This window comes from Colossoma macropomum, unplaced genomic scaffold (genome assembly GCF_904425465.1).
Source record: "Colossoma macropomum unplaced genomic scaffold, Colossoma_macropomum, whole genome shotgun sequence".
NCBI classification, from domain to species: domain Eukaryota; kingdom Metazoa; phylum Chordata; class Actinopteri; order Characiformes; family Serrasalmidae; genus Colossoma; species Colossoma macropomum.
In genome coordinates, this window is record NW_023494785.1 from 28,042,400 (window position 1) to 28,061,182 (window position 18,783).

Here is an 18,783-nt window from a genome sequence, read left to right on the forward strand (position 1 = left end):
AAAAATGTACTATAACATTTACATTCTGTAGCTTCTAAAATGCGATGTTAAAAGTTTGATTTTAATGCGTGTTTAGTGTGTATTTTTTTTTGTTGTTTTGACGAGGCAAAGCACTGGGCAGCCTTTTAGCATCCGCGTTGCTTTTGCTTTTCTTACACTTTCACAGCAAAAGCAGGAGAAAAAAGACTTAAGGACAAACAAGTCAGGATATCGTTAAAACAAACTTGTGTATGAGTGTAACTACCTAATGTGTGTGAGCAAGAAATGGACCAGCTGACTCGCCTCACAACGGCGAAGCACAGCAGAAAACTTTAGAAAACAGCACAAATATTGCCAGATATTTAAATGACCTCACTCATGTTAACATGAACATGGGTTGCCAGTGTAAACAAAGCGAAATAACTGATAAGTGACTACTTTACAGCCGGTCCAAAAGGAGAAAATGAAAGTGACAGGGTAAATCGGGAAATGAGAAGAAGATTTAGCCGGCTAACCAACTGGTGTAGCTGACATACATGTACATGCAGTGGGAATGGAGGTGATGACAGGTGTTCTCACTCGATGATTGGTCAGGGTGGTGGGAGTGGAAGTGGAAAACATGCTAAGATATTATTAGTTAGTAGAATTTTTCCCTGTCACTGGTACACTGTGAGGTCAGGCATCGTTTAGAGGTGGGCAAAAGTCACTACACTTCTATCAAATATTACAGACAAGCAAGAGTTTTGTCTTTTGATATTACACAATGTGTTGTGCTTAATATGACCAAAGACTGAAACTAACACAGTCTAAAAGGTCCATTTTGATTTAGTGCTCTCTGTAGAGAATGTGTTAACTTATTATCACCTAGAAAATCAACAGTACATTTTAATTAAGCAATTTGAACGAGGCTCTTTAAAAGTTTGCATATGGCTGTCATATTTCTCCATCATCACCGTGTGACAGAAGTGCGTCTGAAACAGCCGGTTTGTCTGCAACTGTTTGTTACCCCTTTTATCCTTAAAGCAAATCATGTTTTATTTATTGGCATAATATTAGTGTTTAAGCACATCTCTGTTCTTTCCTCTCCATAAATTTGATTTAAAAATGCAGCAGGCGGAGACAGAAATGCATGATGACTATGGAAACCTGAAGCGGAACAGGCATGCCTTAACATCAGTGTCACTCACAGTGAAAGAGCTAAGCTTAAGGCTGTGCATGCACTAATGCCTGCTTGACAGATCTCATTTTGGGGAGGAGTACCCACAGCTCAGAGATATGCATGAAGCTCATTCCCCGCAACGCACACACGCCCGAGTACGGGACGCAGGGCTGAATACCTCTGTTCCCGGCCGTGGACACGGATGCCCGGGGCATTTCGGCTGAGTCATCCCATGCTCAAGTGTTGGCATGGAGCCACAAGTGTGCCTAATGCAATAAATGTGCATGAGCGATACCAAGCCCATCAGCGCCAGGGGGAGGGAGTGCTTACGTAGGCTGCACTGTCGTACATTTAGCATCGTCCAATTTGGGTAATGATGTAACACTGAATATCAAAATAGAGTACAAGCCTCACAGCTTTTCCTAGTGGCTTCCGATCATAAATAAAAATGAACGTGTGGATTGGTGCCTTGTGTTAGAAGTGCAAGTTAATATGCATGTATTAATAGGTATTAATGTATTTTGTATTTTGCGTCAAAAGGCCTCTATCAACAAATTTTCCTCATTTATTTTTTTAACAACAGACTGATGTGATGTGTTAATATTGTAAAAGTTTCAAAATGTGCACACAGTCCATACAATGTAAGCCTAAATAAGTTCACATAATTAAAATAATGTAAAGTTTTTCTGTTTAAAAAATTAAGTTGAGCATTGGTGAACAAACCAGCATGTTTAAGTTCAATGTACTTAAGATACCAAACACTGCAGGTTAGAATAACAAAATTTTTTGTGGTAGATTAACATAAACGCATGTTTTTGTGCAACTCATAAATTCTAATTATTTTATTTTTTTTTACTTTTTAATGTAGTCAAATTTAAAATCCCAATTTAATTATATGTTTTATTAGGTAACTTATAAGCTTTTTCTGATTAACTGTTATTGATCACTTTGCCAAACACAAAAGGGTTAACCCTTAGTGTGAATGTAGCCATCTGCCAGCACAGATCTGCACTCAGCAGTAAAGAGAACGATAACTCGCCCTTTTAGCCAACAACACAAGCTCAGGTGACTGAGTAAGGCATATATGAAAAGCATACACCTGACGAAAGGTAGCCTAGGTGGAATGAAAACACGTTGATGGTGAGTAAAACAACAGCACAACTTGCTTAGTTGTACTCAGATACACATATTTGTTGAGTAACTGTAATGAGGGAGGAACGAGACTAAATTGCAATAAGTTGATTCACCTCAAAAATGCCATTTACGAAATCAAAAAGGATGACCCTTAAGTTAAAGTAGTTGAGTAATATGTGGGATATATTCACTTGTATGTACAACAGACTTAATTTATTTGAGTTAAAACAAAATGTGGGATTACAGTGCATATGGTGCAAAAACAGCTTTAAAATCCCAGGCTTATTACATACTAAGGCCCTTTATTCAGTAACTACATGGACTTCAGTGCAAACTGACTGAGCTATTCTTAGGTTATAGAAGTGTGTAATACAACTTTGGCCCCACTAGTGGGCCTTGGCTATTTAAGGGATTAGGCAGTAATTCATTGTTTTTTGATGTCAGTAAGCTTGTTGAACCAAGTGTCTCGCTGAGAATTTGCCAGTGGACCCTTTAACTCATGAGTGTGCAATCCTGGTCCTGGAGACCTACCACACTGGAGAGTTCGGATCCAGCACACCTGGTTACAATATTCAGATGCACCAGAAGGCATTCATTACCTGGATCAGGTGTGTTAGGTTAGGATTAGAGCTAAACTCAGCAGGGTGGTAGATCTCCAGGACCAGGATTGAGAACTGCTTTAACACATTTAAGTCTGCAGCCAGAGAGGTTACTGCACATGCATGTCCACAGTGAAACAGCATGGCCACAGTGAAACATACCAGCGTGTAGAACTGGAGCTTTCTGTGGGATACCATGTTTTAAATTTTAAATTGAAATTTGCAGAAAAATGCCATATTTAAGTTCCCTTTAGAAGAGAAAAATCTACAAAACGTAATTTACCAAGGGGATTAAAACTTTTGCATACCACTGTCTATCCACCTATTCAGCGTACAGCAGTTTAGCTCCACCCAATGACATTGAAGTTATAAGAAGTGTTTTAGTTCAGAGTGCTTTCTGAATGAGACACCACGAAGGACAGACAATCAGAACAGAGCTTATTTACATATATCCATCTTAAAGGCACAGTAACAAAAACAGGCTCTTTAATTTCAATGAATAAAGAGAGGCTGGAAAATGGTCACATATAAATGAATTATGACTATATTTGGTACATAAACCCACACAAATGTTCTATGTGGACCTCAGGGGAAAAGATAAAACACAAAAAAGTCTAGCTTGCTCTCACTGGATGGAAGATGCTCAGCCTTTTCTACAATATTTCAGACGACCACAATTACAGTAAACATGTAGATTATTAAATTACAACTACGATGAGGATTTGTGGGGTAGATTTTTGTCATTTTATACTATTGTTTACAGGTCTGAAAAAAAAATGCACTGCAGCTCAGTTGCAGCATCATGTTGTAGTGGGCTTGCAAAGCTCAGCTGGTAACCCTCATGTGATAATTGAAATTGCAACACCATTGATCCATGAGCTCATCGGGGACCATGAATGTGGTTAGCTACAGGATGAAGTGTAGAGTGGAAGTTTTGCTTCTTCCACAGTTGATCTGAATGTGAGGTCTTGACAGGCCAGCTGCTGTGAGGATGTGGAGCATGCTGGGGTGCCTCTCCCACAGGTTAATCACATGTAATTACACAGTGCTGCTCACCCAAGGGTAAGCCTTCCACACAGCAGGGGTTTTAGCATCTTAGCATGCCATATAGTGCTAAAGCAGCTCCAGAGCTTGGGCTGAGTTTGCCTAGTGTTAGCGGGAGCTGGCCTTTCATGCTGACCTTAGACCTGCTTTATAGAAGGAATAAGTTGGTGCCAGATTACATTAAAAAAGTTTGTACATGTAACACGTCATCACTGCTGCAATGATTCCTTGTAACTTTATAAGAGAAGATAACATCTGAACTTTAATGTGCATTAATATAACAATATTTAAGCCATTTTGAACCTTTTCTGTTGATCCATTCACTATGAAAAGGGCAGCTGGAGTTTTCAAATGATGTACATTTTGATATGACAGCGATGATATACAAAGCTAATTACTCAGCCAGGTCATCTCATCCTAGAGACGCCTACAACAAAACACCCACGACTTCAGTCATCACTGCCTGACCGCCTGTCTTTTATGAATTCTGTCTTTCTCCTCAATTGCTTCTTATAACTGTTGCCATACAGTGCTGAAGTGGGTAGGGTTCACCTGAAGAATAACACTTGAAGGAAAAAGAAAGAAATTTCATTTTAATGACTCAGTTTTGAAGTTGTATACAAAAGACTGCAGGGTCAATTTATAATGAAGCATGGTTGCCATGAAGAACTTTCAAACTAAAAACCACTTACATAAATGCATTTTGCATGTGATTTAAAAAAAAACACTGTTTATGCTTTCACATACAGCATATCATAGGACTTTTGTACATGTCAAAGGTAAAACCATTACACACTGTAAATAAGAAGTGAATTTCAACTACTCTAGCTGAAAAGAACACAGAAAAAGTTACTGATGCACTTAGAAAGTCACTCCCAATAAGCCTACACACGTTATCTCATAGTTCCACTCAAGCACCCCCCAAGCAGTCCCTGGAGCTAGAAGACTTAAGCAGTTATTTTAAGTAAGCAGTTTTGTATGTAAGTAGTAACTGTAAGTAGTTGCTCTTTTGCTGGGATGTGAACTTGCAAGGGGTCTAAGACGGAAGATAACTCAGATGCTGTGCAGGACATTTGCTTCTTTTTAATATAACTTAGAGAGGAATTCCACTGATATTTAAAAAGCGTCTGTGTAATTCAATGTTTGGAATGTAAAGTCATTCAGAGCGGTTTGATGTGAAGTGGTGTACTGAGAAGAAACATACTGACTCAGATTTCTTTACAGTGGTTATGATAGGAACCAGGGGTTGTCTTGTCTACAACACACATAAAGCATTTTATTTGTTATCCAAAATAATACATGAGACTTCACATGTCTTCTGAGTGTTTATGTGTAGTGTTTATATTGGTGAATTAGTTGTAAATCTCATATAAGTTTTCTTTGGGGAGTATTTTGCCTTACAGTGTGCTGTGCTGATGGCCAAAAGCTTATGTTAAAACAATAAAAACATAAAACAATGTCTCCAGCATCAGGTAGCGTATTTGTAACCATTTCACATAATAGCTTTCTGTGAGGGAGCTTTTAGAGGCATTAAAACTCTTCAGATGTCTGGTTTCCATCACCACCACTATCAACAGTTCTGACTCTGTAAGTTTTTGTAGAACCGAGCGTTTCACATCAAAGCACACTGAATGACTGTTTACATATTCATGTGTGAATTATGCAGAAATTTTAAAAAATAGGTGGAATTCCCCTTTTAGTGAGTCAAAGAGAATCAAAATGTCTTGACATTCATTTTGTCAGCTGCAGTTTATTTTATTTAAATCAGGCACCATAATTCCACCTTATACACTTACCATATTTTATTGGAAATAAAAAAAATCCACAATATCCATAAGATAAACTTAGTATTTAACTGGATGGTTGAGCTGTGTGATGTAGAAAGAAAGGTAGCATAAAGAATGATAATTGCTGGCATTGAAAGGTAAACATGTTTAGTGCATTCATATGCACACTAGTCCCAACAGGATCGTTACAAGTCCAAGTAAAATTTACTACAATTACAACTAAATGCTGTTAAGAAGTTTCCTTGTTGTGCTTCCAAGCACTTTGTGTGAGAGAGAAAATAATATGTTTGAGAGAAAAGGAATAGATCATTCAAAATTCACCAGAGTTGCTGTAGGTCACTTGCATCAATTCAGCCACTTTCATACCTGTTCAAACCTGTTCTAGCCTGTTTATTTCATACAAGATGATTCAGCTCAGGTGACTGAGAGAGAGTGAGTGAGTGAGAGAGATGGAAAGAGAGAGAAAGAGAGAGAGAGACGGGGGTCTCTGAGGAAATGACTGTGGCTAAATAATGTCTCACTCGTTCAGGCCCTCTCTGCTTCGTCACGCCCCCCTGGCGTTTTGAACATACCTAATTTGTCTGTTTGGCTCTCCATCCCCAGATGACCTCCCCCATCTGGCCACTGCTGCAGTGGTTCGGCCTCCACCCCCGCCTCTGTGCGCCAGCAAATCAGCCAGCCCACCACATGTGGCTGCACTGCACTAGTTCCACTCGGCTTTAATCCCTATGCTGCCAAGTAGGGCCATCATTCACATATAGACACTATAATCACAGGGGATATTCTTCTCGGTCTGATTCACTGTGTTCTTGTCCTTATCTAGCTCTGCCTATGGTAGGGCTACACTGTAATGCTGTAGGCCTAATAGATCTCTTCAGGTTGTGTGTAACTCAACGAGTGCAAAAGCTGCATCAAATCAAGCAGCTAACTGGCACAATTAGGTAAATGGGGTGGGCTCAGGTGGAATCAAATTGGAGCAATTTTTTCCAGCTGAAATGAATGAAATATATCACACTTTTTATCCTGATAAACCAAAGGACTGAAGGCAAACCCTCTGATGTCTAATACAGTGATGCTGCTGCTGGGGGTCCAAGGCCAGTGGATGAAAAGGAGGGGAGGAGGGGAGCCATCTCACATATTGAAATGCCACGCTGGTGGCCAGGCCATGATTTATTCCCCATAAGGGCCTTGGCTTTGCCGGAAAGAGGGCACTCCTTACTCCTTGTTGTTGTCGGAAGAGGAGAAAGACTGTATTCCCAGAGGTTAAAAGGCATGGTTTGGCTGAAATGTCATTTGAGGCAAGTGTGTTGTTAGCTACATTAGCCCTGTAGCTCCAGTGCAAAGCTAAAGAAAAGAATTCTGACCCCAAATATGTCTTGACTGATTGATTACATGATTACAAAGAACATTTGAGTTTAAAATCTGCACTGTACTGGTACAGATGTGTACAGATGTGGTCTTTGTACATTTAGGAGAGAATCCAGGAAATCTGTCTGCGCACTTATCTTCCTGCACCATAAAATGCATCGCTAAAATGTAGCCAATACAAAGTGATGCATGCAAAACCTTCTATGTGAATTGTTTCATACTTGGTGCAAATGGGACAGTGCAGTTTAATTATGATTCTTTTTTTGCCGCTTGTCATTATAGAAGTACAAAACAGACTGTTTAGTGGGGCATGATGATTAGTTGGTCGGGCACTGCCCCACACAATGACCACCTGACGGCAGGCCTGCACACATCAACTGAATTCTGTACTATCGTAAGTAAGAAACTGCACTGCCAGTCACGAAAATACTGAAAATATATGTGCCTTATTTTTCACTTCCACTTGCACTAGAAACACAAAATAGGGCCCATAGTCACATTTCAAAACCTCGTAACCCAGCTTTCATTTATTTTATTTACATTTCCAGTTGCCCTTCACATTTACATTGTGAATATTTCATGACAATTTGACCAACAGAAATGAAGTACGTTAAGAATGTTTTTTTTCCTTATCATATACAGTACCATTCAGGAGATGAAGGATTGTGTTAGGTGCTCAATGAAATGTTTGAAATATAAATCCTGTCTTCAAAATGCCAATTCTTCAGCATTCAGAATAATCTTGTATAAGAGATCAGTACTGACCATGACTGCCCGGTGTTGGGAGGTTCTAGACTGCCAGGCTAATCTTTGTTGAGGGAAAATAAATACATTGATTGTGTGGCCATTTTGAAGCCAATGGACTTGTAGGTCAGCTGGATCAGAATGAGCTTATCGGTTGCCATTGCCTGCACGCCCAGACCTGACCTATACACCATGAAACATAGAAAGCACAGTTGAAATGGACTTACCCTGGATGACTTTTACTTCACTGAACAAAAAGAGTCTTAATAACAGTTAGGAAAATTTAGTGAAAGCCCAAACAGTGAGTGTGTTTGTATATCTTCATGTCACAATATCCGGTATGCGATATTATTGACCCAATAGCACAGTTTTCGTTTTTTTCTCCAAGTTATATAATATGGTGATGCAATGGTGTGTTATTCAGCAGGCAGCAGCAGTGTGCGATGTCAGCCAGTGTCCTGAGGAGGCTAGTGACTGTTGCCTGTGAACTCTCCCTGTGTGGCTTTATTGAGCAGTTCAGCCTCTGGGCCATCAGCTGTCATTACTGCGGACGTGCAGAGGATAGCACTGCCAATCAGCTGCTGTAGGATGACTAGTTTGCTTGACTCAGGGTTTGTGACACAGTGTTTAGGCCCATTTTCACATCTTAGTATGGGAAAAGCTGTCAAATAAGGACATAAAAGTAAAACACACTATTAATTTTGGGCACCAAAAAAAAATAATCAGTGTTGAATGGTTCACCAAACAAATACACCATACAATACTGGCTGGTTTGAATTAAAAACTGTATATAAATTGTATGAAATTCCATTTATTGAGCTATATATAGAGTATGCTTTGTGATATCTAAAATAATTTGAATGATATTTTCTTATTAAAAAGTCAAGATTATTGATTATATAACTTCTGAATCATTGTCATCATCATACTTCAATTACATCAGCCTATCGTCCAGACATCATATACAGTACAGTGCAAAAGTCATGGTGGTCACACTGCAGAGAGAAGCTTTTTTATCATTTTAGTGAGAAAGATGCATTTTGCACACTATTTTTATACAATGGATGCCCCTTGTTTTATGTGGCCTGTCTTTTGTGCGGAGTGCTCTGGGTGGCCTAAGCCGAAAACGCTGTTAGTCGTGTCATGAGCATTTTTTTCTGTGCTGACCAATCAGATCGAAGGTAAGGTGGGCCTTCAATGACAGCAATGGTACCTTACCTGTCAGATAGATGCCTGTGTTGATACCTCAAGTATGCTAACTCATCTGTGAAGACATCCCCGAAATGTACGGAGCCCCTAAGGTGACATAGTGATTATTTTTTAGTAAGGCGTGGCCACAAATTAATATATTAAGGCCACAAATTACTAGAGAGGCCATACTATAGAGTTTCTCATAACTTCATTTTCTCAGTATTTTCTTTTGTGGCCTCAATATAGTAAATTGTGGCCTTAAGGTAGTAATTTGTGACCTCAGTATATTAATTAATGGCTATACCTTATTAAAAATAAATTACTATGTCATCTTAGGGGCTCTGTACAAATGTCTTTTACCACAGCAAGGAGAAAACATAGGCCGCAGCAAATACTTCTCCTCACAGGATTCAAGCAGCTACCTAGTGCCAATTATGAACATGCGAAACAATTAACTCCACAGGCATGTTTATGGCCGCTGATAGCTACTTGGTCCTGAATTTCGCAGTCAGATGCACATGTGGAACATATAATATACATCTTGCACTTTTGTTTATATTATTTTTTATACATTTTTATGTTTTCTAAGAAATTTCTCAGTTATTCCTTCAACAAGCACTGTTGTCTTTTTAGGGAAGAAATCAGAAAAAATAAATAAATGTGAAAGTTATCATTTCTTTTTAAATTCTATATTGTATTGTAAAATGTATTGTGTCATGATCCAAAAACAGCAATGCCTATCCTATCATAAAATGTACATATCGTTGCACCCCTAATTTATTCTAATGTTACTGTTTAAAACAATTCACATTTACTGCCCAGATAAATATGTATTTTCCTCAGATGCCTAAGACTTTTGCACAACATTGTATATAATAAACATACATTTGTATTACTTTGTACGTCCTTCTACATTTTAAATGTCTGTCATAAAATTACTGTGAACAAGTTTTTAACCAGTATTTAAACTAATTTATTTTCTCCCAAATTTTAGCTACAGCCATATACTGTTATACCTCTTCCTTACTGCACAGCACTACCATCTGGCAAAACATGGCCTGATGTTTTTTTCTAAGCATTAGGTCACATAACCGGTACATTAACTGAGTACGTCATTATTCTTAGAGGAGAACACTACGTTCATTTCCGCAATGTGGACCCTTAACCGAGTGGTATACTGTACTCAGTGCCAGGGAAGGGAAGGACTCTACTGTTGGCCCACTGCGACCACTGGGGCGCCACAAACAGAAAATAGCACGGCTTAGATCTGAACCTGACTCCCAGTTGTACTCCCTCTCACTCGGTTTAGTGTGTGCACTCTGGAGGAAGAAGCAGTGATTATCTTACGCAAAATAAGGCATGCTTCAGAAAAAAAGTCACCAGAATGGAATATTTAAAAAAATATATGCCTGTAAAAATGGCAAGTGAATTAATATCAGTGCTGAAGTGACAGGTTTTGGATGTAATTGAAGCCAGTCATGCTAGGTGTACTGTGTATCTTGCTGTAAGTAAGAAGTAAGAGGATCTTGTGCAAGTCATTTACGTTTGAACCTTTTACCTGGTGTCACCTCTCCAGACTGCAGTAACCTCTGAATGTCTGGTCAAGAGCACATCAGTAACTGAGGAGTCAGCAAGAGGCCTACAAATAATTTACCCTTTACAGCATAATGAAGTGAACTTAACACTGGACTGGAAACTGTGATCCACAAAGGAAGTGTAACTGAAGCACCAGATTGCCACATAGAGACTCTGCTTGTGTGTGTGTGCACATCTTCAAATGACATTGATGTCAGTAGACAATGTGGGAAACACTTGAATGAAGGTGTTCATGTAAAGATCTGGATCAGTGTCACAGATAGTGGGGAATATGCTGTTTACCTTCTTGCACTTAATCCCTGCAATTACAATTTAGTTATAGTTAAATAAAAAACAAAGCCATGTAATGTTTAATAGAATTTTCCCAACTAATGGTGAGCAATATAGCAAATTACAGCAGTTACAACATCTAAATTCTGATGGATTGGTAGAGAAGTGTTCTACCTGTGTTTTTTGTAATAACAGCGCGTTATTACTGATTTTTACTGTATCAGCATGTTATTACTGTATCATTCCGCTGAGCACAAGTTGCTAAGTCATGACTCCCTTTATGCTGCAGCTACCCATTACTAAATGTCTACTTTAGCACATACAGAAACAGAAAATTACATAACTTATAGCAGCCGGTCTACATCAGATTCCCAACTCATTGGTGCCCTTAAACAAGCTTTTCAGTCATGATGACGGAACAGCTAAACAAACTGGAAATAGCCAGAAATGAACAGAATATAATTCAGCAAACAAGATGTGAAATGCTTTACACACTGTCTGGAACATAAAGATATTCAGGTTAATTTGGCAAGCGTTGAAAAAGCTGAGCTGAACCTGATATTGCCACAGGTTTATGGCCCTTTGTAAGGCAAAAGGCTGCTGCTTTTTTTGCAGAAGGAATTGTCAATATTCTGCAAAAAAAAGCAAAATTACACTCTGAATTTTTCAAATTCTAGTTTGAACAGGCAGTAAAAAAGGCTATGACTGTAACTAAAACTGTAAATATCATTATTTGGTTGTTGTTTAAAGGCTCTGCATAATTGGTCAAAATTGGTCTTACTTATGACGCATGCAGCTGTTCAGTTTTCTAGAAATACTGATGATGTCCATGATGTACTCACAGCATGATGTAATTTATTATGATATCAATAAACCATTGTCATATTGGCCACCTCTACCCCCAGGACTAATGCTAATACCAACATACAGTGATGCATTATGAACAAAGCAGCATATTCAAATTTAATTCAATTCAATTTATGGAATCAATCAAATTACTTCAATACCACAGAGTATCAAGAGATTCTGTCTTTCAATACCAAATTTCAAATCTTAAGTCAGCATCGGTGAGCCAATAAGCATACATGTTCCAAAATCTAGACTGATGATTCCATTAGAATTTTATTAATATCAGCGCTTCTTAAACTCTGCATGTGTTCTCTTTTGTTTACTCAGCAATCTTTTGTCATATATGACTTTCAACTGAATATTTTGATAACACTTTACTATAGGGTAGTGTCCATATAGTTACAGAACACCTACATAAGCCCCTTATCACAACTGACAGAGACCTACATAAACATTTATAAACACATAAATTTGTTCATGTATTTGTCATAAAGGTTGAATTTGCCAACTTTGATTTGAAGTTAATATGATGTAAAGTTGATATAATGTCAGGTAATGTTTTTCTGATGTTGTCATTACACTTTTTTACATGACATTGCTTGCCACATCAGGCTGGTTGAACAAGTGAGCATTTTGTGTGGCTCTTATATACAATAAGATACAGAGTCAGTAGTAATAATGTGCTGTCATTTCACCCAAAAAGTGCCACGACAAGCCAATTTCAGAAAAAAATAAAATCTGAAGCGTTATATCAACTTGACATCAAGGTTGACAAAAGCAGCCTTAATGAAAGACGATGCCTATTGAAACAAGCTTTTATTAATGTTTATGTAGATTTAGGACAGTTGTCATGGCAAGTTTATGTAGGCGTAATGTAGCCTTATGAACATATTCAATATTGAATATGTTCAATATCAATATTGAAGTCAATATATTGTTATTGGTATGGAAAAATGTTGAACAATAACCCAAATGATTTTATCATTTGGTTAGACAAATGGTTCATGTCATATCTAGGTAAGTAGAGAACAGCAAAAGCATGTCCCCCTGCTGCTGGTTAGAGTAAATCAAATGCAGTATGGTCAGGTAAACAGGTGTGTCCACTAGTTTGCTGCTATAGGTAAACTGCAGAGAGACTCACTCTGATCCTCAGAGTTTTGAGCATCTGTGTTGGAAGTTCTGAGCAGTGGGGCAGAAAATAGGGGTGCAGGCTCCTAATTACTTCTGTCACTGACAGCGAAAAACTCGGCTTGAGGGGCCAGCGAGCTGGGGGAGTCCAGCCACTGTGCAGCCCCCATGACAGATGGGTCTCTGGGGAGCAGAGTGGGGGGAGCAGAGCCAGCAGCTCTGGACACCTGCTAATATCCTCTTTTTTTACTTTCTTTTGATACGTTTCCTAACTGTCCGAAAGTTGCAGAGTTGCTGTAGTAGTATGTTAGTGGACAGCACTGGAGGAAGTCTAGAAAAACAGAAGATGCCCTTGTTTATCAAGAACACACTACACTGTGGGTCTGGGCTCATTAAGGCAGTCTTTTACCTTTTCTGTACACAATGATTAGTAATGTTTTTGTCAATGTAAATGTTTTCAAGATTGACCTGAGCTCTCTCATTCAGTTGTTCTTTCTGGGAAATGACATATTACACCAACACATTCATTATTAAAAGAGGTAACGTCGTATTCACATGGAAATGAACTAAATTCAAAGTCACTGCATTTTTTCAGTGGTGACATTATTATACATTTCCGTCTCTGCATGTCTTCATCCTCACACATGTATGTGCTGTGAATTAGCATGATGGAACTAATCTTAAATGAGAAGAAAGAGAATGACAGCACAGGATAACGATATGGAGGGTTCTTTAATGCAGGTTGGTTTTGAAATGAGTGCTGTTCTCCCTCCAGCAGCACATTCCCCTGGCTGCACCGATAACCTGCGACTAAAGGAGCCAGACAATGAGAGCATTGCGTGAGACCACATGACCACAGAACCCCTTTTGTGCAGGTGACCGAAACAATGCGCTGCCATGGCAACGGCTGCAGCCCTCAGATACCCGATAGGGCACCTGCGCCCACTTTCTACCGAGAGCAGAACTTTAATTAAGCTCGTTTGGCCATATGGTCTGTTACGCAGTGCCTCGCTCTGCCTCTGGCTTCAAGACATGGGAAGACACTGCTTATGGACGAGCAGATTTACCCGAATGAGGACCGTGTGATTTCCACAGTGTTTCTTTCTGCTTTTGAATAAATTAAGGAGGAAAGTGTTACAGATCCAGAGATCTTTTGCTGGAATTTAAATGATCCTGTAAATGGATACAACCTGTAGTATATACACCACCGCTCAAAGGTTTAGAATCACTAATAACTCTAACAGTATAGACTAAAATATTATAAACTAGACAACAAAACTTAAACCAATGCTTCGTTTACAGATTAAATTATTTTAGAAACAACATGGAGTTAGGACAAGTAAAAAATATGGAAGTGTTCTTAAATAATAAAGTTATTTAAATTATTTGAATTATTATTAGCTGTTTAATTAAGGAGATTTGGTTATTGCTTTTCAAATATAAGACTTCTTTATAAGCTCATTTTCAATGCTGTATAGATTTCTCACTTATCATGAAATCACTAACAGCTCCATTTACAGGTTCCTACAAACTTTGAAACTGATTATTATAATGTACTCTGTTGGGCGTGAGCTTTACACCTATTTATTAAAGAAAATTTATTATAATCAAATCTAATCACATTATTTGTGAACTGCTATTGTTTTTGTTCTGTTTTGTTACAAATATATATGTATGTATGTGTATGTGTGTATAATATAGCGCCTTTTGGAATGAAACATTGTTGCTTTCCAGAAAAAAAATTGTTTCAGTTTTTCTTTTTTTTTTAGTTTTTTTTTTTTTGAACATACACAGTTGTATGTTAACACAGCCTGGTCAAATTACATGTTTGGTCGATTTTCTATTTTAGTGTGCAGTTTCTATTACTGGCTGAGTTTAATATATTGGAAAAAAATTTAATATAAATACCCTAACTTTTGCACAAGTCAAATTTTAAGTTTTATTTTTTTCCAGTCTGTTAAATTCAGCAAATAAACAGTAATTATGCATTAAAATGTGCAGAAGTGTGTTCAACAAAATGTCTGATCGGGGCGCCCAAACTTTTGCATTTGACTCTACATTGGTCGTAGGTCATAGCTCATGACCATGTCTTTCCTTACAACCCCTAAGGGCTCTCTCATATATTCTCATTTATTCTGCAAAGTTTCATTGCAGAATGCGTGTATAGTTTCTCAATAGTCAGCTTTATGTTTAATAACTGAATAATAATCCTGGACTGTAAGGGGTTAAAACTGAAATCGTATTCGGTATTTAAATGTATTATTTGAAGAACGTTTAACATTAGAGACTTTGAGGATTGGGCTGATTTCTGAAGTCTTGAAGCTATTAACCTCTCATATCAGTAATTGGACTATCAGGCAATCCCCTGCTTTACATTGTTTGATTTAATGGTTCTTGTAGGTAGCTTTCATTCATAACTGTGCATAATTACTGAGAGGAAATTGGAACAGCATGCATAGTTATCGTTTGATTACTAAAGCAACAGCATTCCGTGATGGAGGATGCGGTTGCTGTGTTGCCTAATCAAAGTCTGCCCCCTCCATACACACACACACACACACACACACACACACAAATGTACGCTCATACACACACACACCTACACACATGGTTGTCTACTGAACATGTTTTTTTTTGACCCCCATCTGTGAGTGTCAAAGTTGGATGTGACATTTAAAACCAGCTCCTCATCCCACCCGCTGTTTAACAATGCTAGCACCACTGCTGCCACTTAGAGCCCTGCCTGAAATTCCTATTGTCACAGTACACCCAGTCCCCCTCAGCAAGGACTTCAGCTTTGCTCCATCTACAGCTTGAGTTTTGTATCCAACTCTGAGGGTGGGTTGCACCAACAAGGATTAAATTAAACAGACTAAAGAGCTAATCAAGGATTTGTTAGTTATTAGACCTGGAGGATCGGCATCAGCAGGAATCGTTTAGTCAAACCTGAGAAGACGGCTTAAGTTGCATAGAAAAACTGGTTGGCAATTTGAATGAAAATATTTTAAATACAAACAATGTATGTTACTCTGTAAGTGGCAGTTTTTGCAGTAAAATCTCCAAAAATACTCAAATCTAAAGCATAACACTGAATATTATTAGAGTAACCTGCTAGCCAGCTGCCAAGCTATTCCTCCTAGACCAACTAGTCCAACAAAACCACGTTCTTACCTGAGGTATATTTAGTGTGTCTTCAGTCGTTTAGTTGCAGCGTACGTGCCTAGGTGAAATACTGCTGGTGTTTTTTCTTCTGTTTCACTGATGCACACAAAAGCTACATGAGTGTGAGTTATGTGCTTCATATATATATAATATATTTATATATATTGCTTTAAACACAGAGATTTACAGCCGTACTATATGGCAAGAATGGAGAACCTAGAACATCAGTGAAAAATCAATAAATTGGGACAAATGTATTAATACATATCAATATTTCTGATCTCTAAAAACAATGGGTGTATTATAGTCACATACTTAGTATATCTAGAACAGTTTCTGTTTCCAGCAGAGGGGGCGCTAACCTTTGAGCGTCTTCACACCCCATGTGAAGATTTAAAACATTTACACACTAGCACTGCTGTCTTTTAAGTCAGAGCTCATGGTGGCTTCTGTAGTTTGTTCTGTTAATTCCTTTTAGTGTTCAGAGCTCTGAGCACACACAGCACTGCTGTAGAGCTCCTCTGAGAGTCAGTGTTTCAGTTTTACCAGAATGGATTAATACCCAGTGTCTGAGTCTTCTGAGTCACACTGGCCTAAAAAATGCTAAATTCATCACTATTACTACTTGATGGATCCAGAATGGCTGTTTACTATCAAAATGTGCATTGGACTTGATACGTTTTCAGCGTGCTAAAAATCACATGCACTGTTTTTGTCTGTAAAAAGTGACTTGGAGTGAAAAAGTCCTTGTGACAACTAAATATTAAACTAAAATTAAGAATGAAAAATATGGTGTTTTCCTCATGTGGCAGTGAGCTCACAGGCAGCTCACTGCTATGTGTATGAATGAAGTTAAACCGGGACTGGAGTTTCAGATAATGGATCAAAGTGCAGAGTGCTCACACATACAAAATTCCACTTATCTATTTCTTGGGTATTAAAGCTGCACTATGTAGGTTTTGGGGATTTGGAGACCTCTAATGTAACTGCATGCAATGTGGATGAATCTGATGTTTGTGAGTATTCAAAGAAAACCAGTAAAAACTTGGTGAATAATTATGCAAGTGAATAATATACTATCGTCATCATATCTTCATCAGTATAATGTTGCCTTTGCTTTTGAGACCTAAACAGTGAGTCAGTCCTTCCTTTTGAGCCTGTTTGGTGATGTTAATATGTAAAGACGTATGACGAGGTCTGAAAAACTCCCACAAAATCCAACCCGACACATCTGACTTTTAAATTATTACTTCAGGGCAAATCATAGCAGAGCATGCAGACCATACTTTAGCATATTTTTTTTTCTTCTGACTTGGTAATGCTACTACTTTCAGTTTTAATAATAAAAATCTTACGAAGAGCTGCGTTAACAATAATTATCAATAAACTGATATCAGACATGAGTGACCACCTTGCAGCATTTGAGTTGTACTGGAGACAGGGTAGTGAACATGAACTCCTCGTTATCAGTATTATTAGGATGTGTAATGTGTTTCTGTTTTGTTTCTGCTCAGGTGCTGAACCTCTTCCTGGCTCTGCTGCTCAGCTCTTTCAGCGCTGACAATCTCTCTGCACCTGACGAGGATGGCGAGATGAATAATCTGCAGATCGCCATCGCTCGCATCCAGAGAGGCATAGGCTGGCTGCGCCGGGCCCTCTGCGACTTCTTCAACGGCAACTTCAAGCGCCGGCGGCAGAAGGCCAAGGAGGCCAAGGCCATGCTGAAGCTGAAGCGGCTCAGTCAGCAGGCCCAGCGTGCTGAGGGCAACGGCACGGCCGGAGTCATCGCCCGCACCGGAGACAAGTGTACCACCACTGACGACAGCTACATGACCAACCCAAACCTCACCATCAGTGTACCCATAGCGCCCGGTGAGTCGGACGTGGAGTTCCCAGAGGAGGAAGATGATGAAGATGAAGCTAGTGAAAGCTCCGATGAGGAGGAGGAGGAGGAAGCGGAAACCAAACCGGTGAGACGACTGCACAATGATCCTGTACACGCTCACTGCAGATAGCATACCACACTACTCAAAAGTCTGGAATCACTGTTTTCAATAACAATGACAATGACAAATATCAATGACATTATGTTCTCCTTCAAGCTGCCTCACACATTTATGACTTTAAGAGTCTATGTCTGTAATCAGGATTACTTGTGAGAGCAGAAAATGCAACTTCTAAGACTGAACTTTGGAGGTGTGGAAAAATATCCCTGTAGATTTCTTTGAAAAACTGAAAACAAATCTTCCAAAAACAATAGAAGCTGTAACAAAGGCAAACAGTGGACACACTAAATACTGAAAAAAGCGATTATGTTCAGTTGTTGAGACATCTTGAAACATTCAGTTAACTTGTACTTTAAGGCCGTTTGGCTGGAAATTAATGAAAGAAAGCTTGGTCTCTGACTTTCTCACATTACAATGGATTCTAATATGATGCAACAAAATTAGCAATTTGTCCTGAATAATGAAAAGAGCTATAGATTATTTTATATTCATTAACAAACTGAATAACACTGAGGACTAAGTAAGGCATTATTACACTATTACATATACAGATATGCCTAAGTGCTGATCTCACTCAAAGAGTCCTAAAGCAGATAACTTGACATGAAATTGTAGTTGTTATTATAATGTATTATAATTATAATATCATAATTGCAGTATATTATTTGTGAAATCTACCAAATAATAATAATAATAATAATAATAATAATAATATGAATAATAATACTGTAAATTGTAAATATATTAATTAAATTACTTTTTGTTGC

General features: G+C 38.4%; 1 protein-coding gene across 3 annotated transcripts in view; it reads left to right on the plus strand.

Annotated features, from left to right (window-relative positions):
- scn5lab (sodium channel, voltage gated, type V-like, alpha b) overlaps positions 1–18,783 on the plus strand; it is a 128,805-nt gene that overhangs the window by 74,061 nt on the left and 35,961 nt on the right. For 2 of the 3 annotated variants that reach the window (XM_036589571.1, XM_036589554.1), the window contains exon 16: positions 17,525–17,980. In XM_036589571.1, the coding sequence (XP_036445464.1) occupies positions 17,525–17,980 (456 nt within the window). Of the gene's footprint in view, positions 1–17,524; positions 18,005–18,783 lie in introns of all 3 variants that reach the window. The other variant, XM_036589563.1, reaches the window with a different exon arrangement.